General features: G+C 30.0%; 1 protein-coding gene across 1 annotated transcript; it reads left to right on the top strand.

The window, feature by feature from the left end:
- Window positions 1-2,446: 2,446 nt before the first annotated feature.
- LOC110631139 (protein indeterminate-domain 16) lies at window positions 2,447-5,303 on the top strand. The gene is made up of 3 exons (XM_021778863.2): window positions 2,447-2,978; window positions 3,066-3,465; window positions 4,278-5,303. The coding sequence occupies exons 1-3, from the start codon at window positions 2,861-2,863 to the stop codon at window positions 5,086-5,088; spliced, it is 1,329 nt and encodes a 442-aa protein (XP_021634555.1). The 5' UTR covers window positions 2,447-2,860; the 3' UTR covers window positions 5,089-5,303.

Raw genomic sequence — 5,303 nt, 5'->3', positions numbered from 1 at the left:
AGGGCGAGTCTCTTATTGTTCTGAATATCGATCATTATTATGTCCGGGTCTTCTTTCTTATGAGTGAGCCTTTCGCGACCGTATATCATAACTTATTAGAGTTTTATCATGTGACCCTATCCTATGGTGAGAATTCATGATATATTTTAAGCGATTATCATGTCGTATCATTTTTATTTAAAAGAATGAAAATTTTACATAATTTTACAAAAAATTATTTAAATTTTCTAATAAAATGAGTTATAGTAAGTGGAGGAGTAGTATATTCGTCATATATGTTTTACTTATATTAATTGATTACTTATTTATTTTTAAAACTAATTAAGTTAGTTTTAATGTATATTAAATAAAAATGTTATAAATTAATATCTTAAAAAAAAAGAAAATCACCTATAATTTAGAAGAGATAAAAAAACATATAAGTTTATTTTTATATGATGGAGAAAATAATGCCACGTTATCAACTGATTTGTGCATATATGCATAATTTTTATTATAAATAATTTTTTAGTTTCATTTATTAATTAATTTTGAATTTTAATTAATAAAATTTCGCCAATTTATTGCATAACTAGGTGCTATTAGGAATTTTCATTTGTTTTACTATAACCATAAATATATAATCAAAAATGGTTTTCATATGGATTATATTTTATTTTTTTTTGAATTGGAAATTGGGGATCGGGAGTCTTGCGTAGAATCTGAAACTTTTGAGATTTATTCAGATGCACTCACTATCATACTAAACCTGTGAGTACTATATTTTTTTAAAATACTTTTAAAAGAATGACAGAATCAAATTCTAACACATGTATATATTTTCCGAACGTAAGAATTAATTGAATTAATTTTTTAAATATTTTTTTAAACTTTTGAAATACAATTAAAACATTCCAAGATTATTGAACATTATTATTGCAGTACTTACAACTGAAAAAAAAATTTATTAAAATATGTATTTTGAAATTAATTAATAATAAATTTATTATATATAAAAAAACATTTTTTTTTAGCAATTGGTCGATTTAGTTTAAAATCGAATTGAATCGAATAAATTAAAAACTAAAATTTTAATATTTATAAAAATCGAATCAAATTGATTTTGGTCAAAAATCGAATCGAATCAAATCAGTCTGATTCAGTTCGATTCGATTTGGTTTGATCAGTTTGAATTTTTAATAACTTTTTTTATTTTTTATGCTTTATATTTATTATTTTAAAATTTAATTGAAATATTTAACCTTAATATGATCTAATCTCTCAATATTATTAAAAATAATATATTATTATCAAAAATAATATATTATTATCATTAATCGGTTCAATCCAATTTTTTTTAATTTTTTCAGTTTTTTCAGATCAAAATTGAATCGAACTAAAATAATTAAAATTTTTAAAATTAAAAATAGAACTGAATCGAAATAAATAAAAAATTGAATCAAAATTTTAAATTAATTCAATTTGATCGATTTTTTTATTTGAATCGAATATTGTTGACCCAAGCCTACGACGTATAGGCAGAATTGATTGAGTCTTAAACCACAAGCCTTATATTCCATTAGAAGCCAATGTTGAATGATGCATATCCAACCATATCTCCAATAATACATTTTGGGCCATATTTCCTATTATGATTCCTTTTTAGACTACAAATTTTTCATTATGAAATTGTACAATTTTTGGTGTACACATCTACGGATTCCAACCACTTGTATTTTTTTTTTTTTATAAATTATACATGTAAATTTTTAATTTTTTACCCATTCAGAGAATTTTAATTAAATAAAAATTTATATTGAATTCTCTTGGGTAGGAAATGCATAAAAAAAAAATCTTTGTATATGAATTTGACTAATGTACCAATGAAGGTGACTTGTCATCTTGAATATAACCTTTACAAAAAGCTACTTTCAGAAGCTATAATTAATAAAAATTACTGTGCAGTCATAAGAAAAAGAGTAGGAAAAAGGGGCAGTTTGGTCAATTTGAAATCATTGATTTATCTTTCTTTCTCAGTCTAGCAGTGCAGACAGCAGTAGCACAGAAGCTATAGAAATGGTGACAAAAAAAAATCAAAAACAGGGAGCTTACGTGTATCCCTGTATTCATTCATGCAAAAAGAAAAAAAAAAAATCATACTTTTAATATTATTAAAATTAAAAATTTTATATAAATATTTAATTTAATTATAAAATTAATTATTATTAATGTTTATCGTCTAATATAAATAGATCTAAATAAATCGAGGGATTTTAATTCTATTCCTCTCGGTTCTACTCCTCTGATTTCTGTTTCCCATTGAAAAAAAAAATAATTATCATTGAAATTAAATAGATTGAAAAAAGATTTTACAGTGGGAGCTGAATTATGAGCGGTTTGTTTCTTTGTGGGTTGTTCCTTCTGGCCCATATATTTCTAATTTTCTGGTTGTGGGATCAAGTTTCGATCTATGTGATTGGCTTGGCTCTCTCTCTCTCTCTATCATCCTTCCCTATGGAGAAGTTTATTAAGGAGCCTCTACAAACAATACCTGATGAAGATGAGTGTCGCAACCAAGAAAGAAGGAAAGCTAATGAAAAGGCTGCTGCTGCTCAAAGTTAATTTAAAGCCTTTCACAAAGCTCATTACCCAAAGCAAGAAACAAAGATTGTAGCTTTTTCCTTCTTCATGCTTCTTCTTCTTCTTCTACTCATCTTCTCTCACATCCCCACTGGGTTTTACAGCCAAGATCAACAGTTGCACGAATAAAGATTCCCTTTTCTTCTCATCTTCTTCTTAGGCTTATATTATTGTACAAGAATATAGGATCATCATCCTGCAGCCACATACATATCCGATAGATATACGAAATAATTAACCCATGTTAGCTAACAACTCTTCCTCATCACTTCCTTCTTCTTCCTCTTCTGAGCCTTTTTCTTGCTTAGAACCTGCAACTAACAACAATAAGAGAAAAAGAAGACCTGCTGGAACTCCAGGTTTATTTTCTTACCATCTAAATTAATTCCTGTGAATTATATATATGTTTTCCTGATTTTCTGTTTGTAATTCTTGATTCCATGTAGATCCAGATGCTGAGGTGGTCTCTCTATCGCCCAAAACATTATTAGAATCTGATCGTTATGTGTGTGAGATCTGCAACCAGGGGTTTCAAAGAGATCAAAACCTGCAGATGCATAGGCGGCGCCATAAGGTCCCTTGGAAGTTACTCAAGAGAGAAACTCCTGTGGTGAAGAAGCGAGTTTTTGTGTGCCCTGAGCCTAGTTGCTTACACCATGATCCATGCCATGCCCTTGGTGATCTTGTTGGGATAAAGAAACATTTCAGAAGAAAACACAGCAACCACAAACAATGGGTGTGTGAGAAATGTTCTAAAGGTTACGCTGTTCAATCTGATTATAAAGCTCATCTCAAAACCTGTGGCACCAGAGGCCATTCTTGCGATTGCGGTCGTGTTTTCTCAAGGTTAATTCATTTTCTTTATCCATCCATAGCTTTTTGAGAATCTTCTTCCTCATGGTGTTTACAATAGATCTTATCTTAGCTTTTTATATTCTAAATTTTCCCATTTTTACATCAAATTCCGAATCAAAGATCATTGCTTTTTCTTTGTTTTTTAACGGGTAAAAAAATGAGAGAAAATAAAGAAATGCTTTGGTTGTCGACTGATGGAATCTTAATCCAGTTAAATTAACTACTGTTTATTACAGTTTTTGAACACGGTTCCCAAAAAATCAGTTGCAGTAGTTTTTTTTTTTTTTCTCTGTTTGTTTCAAATTCTCTCTACTGCTCAAAACCCAAAGCAGTTCACGGCTGAAAACCCAAAACAGTTCCTCATAGTTGGTTTTTTTTTTTTCTTATATATATATATAATTAAGGGAAAAAAAGGCAATCCCATCTCTTTGTTTTTTCTCTAAATGATTGCTTCAGCTGTCATTACCATGATGTTTTTGTTTCCTTTGTAGTTAATTAAAATTATATATCTTATTGTCACCAAAAAAACAAATAATATATGCTATTTCAATCTCATTCGGTCGCATTTCAGAATAATAATAATATTAATATATGAATATATTTTTATTTTTTCTATTTAATGTGCTTATGATTTGATCCTCCTTAATTACTTTGTTTTTATATATCCAACTTCATTAATGGGGACACCCAGATAATACCTTTTAAGTAAATCTCCTTACACTACTTCCCCGTTAACCTAGTATCATGATTTTTGGATAATTGAATCCTTGGTTCATGCTAATATTGTTTTTTTTTTCTTGTAGAGTTGAGAGTTTTATTGAGCATCAAGACACTTGCAATATGGGACGTTTACGGCCTGAAATGCCATCACTACAGCCTGCATGCTTATCTAGAACTGCTTCAAGTCCAAGTCCTTCTGCAGATACCAATTTCAGCACAGCTCCATGGCCTCCTTTAGTAATACCAAGGCCGAAAACTGATGCCATTTTCTTGAGCCCTACTGTAGATAAAAAACATTACAATTTGGAGCTTCAGCTTTCAAGCACAACAAATCCTCTTGAGGTTTCAGTTTCTCCTAAGACAGATGATAATCACTCCACTCAGTTGCAGCTCTCAATTGGGTCAAGTGACTTCAGTGAGAAAAATGACTCCCCTAATATCACTTGTAACACTAAAGATGCAGGTAAACTTTCCCCTAGAGAAAGCAATAATGATAATACTGGGAAACCTGAATTGCCAGCCTCAAAGGTTAAAGAAGCAGCATGGGAGCAGTTAAAATTGGCTATGGAAGAGAAGGCTTATGCTGAAGAGGCAAGACAACGAGCGAAAAGGCAAGTTGAATTGGCGGAACAAGAATTTGCTAATGCCAAGAGAATTAGACAACAAGCTCAAGTTGAGTTAGATAAGGCACAAGCTCTGAGAGAACATGCAACAAAACAAATCAATTCAACCATTCTCCAAATTACTTGCCATGCTTGTAAACAGCAGTTTCGTGGGAGAAAATCTCCAGATGATAACTCTTTGGTTTTGAGTTACATGGCGTCAGCAATAACAGGAGATGAAGTAGAGAATCATAATCTAGCAAGGACAGCATGTAACCTACCCATAAATTAAAATCCTTTTGCCTACGTACTTCTGTTTTGATTTTATATATATTAATCAGTTTTCTTTGTTAATTGCCATTATTATATATTAAGATCATTATTTTGTTTATGATCTAATATTGGTATACCAAGTAGTTAGGTGTTGATTATGGAAGCTTTGAGAAAGTGTTATCATTGTGTTGGTTAATGGAAGTATAAATGATGATGATGAATTGTTTTTTCTTT

This window comes from Manihot esculenta, chromosome 14 (assembly GCF_001659605.2).
Source record: "Manihot esculenta cultivar AM560-2 chromosome 14, M.esculenta_v8, whole genome shotgun sequence".
NCBI lineage: Eukaryota > Viridiplantae > Streptophyta > Magnoliopsida > Malpighiales > Euphorbiaceae > Manihot > Manihot esculenta.
This window is presented reverse-complemented; position numbering and strand designations above follow the sequence as displayed.

What these genes read in the sequence shown, in the direction of transcription:
- LOC110631139 (XM_021778863.2), top strand. Translation starts at nt 2,861, where the DNA reads ATGTTAGCTAACAACTCTTCCTCATCACTTCCTTCTTCTTCCTCTTCT. An exon ending in AAGACCTGCTGGAACTCCAG is followed by an intron (nt 2,979 to 3,065) that starts GTTTATTTTCTT and finishes GATTCCATGTAG; the next exon opens with ATCCAGATGCTGAGGTGGTC. An exon ending in TGCGGTCGTGTTTTCTCAAG is followed by an intron (nt 3,466 to 4,277) that starts GTTAATTCATTT and finishes TTTTTCTTGTAG; the next exon opens with AGTTGAGAGTTTTATTGAGC.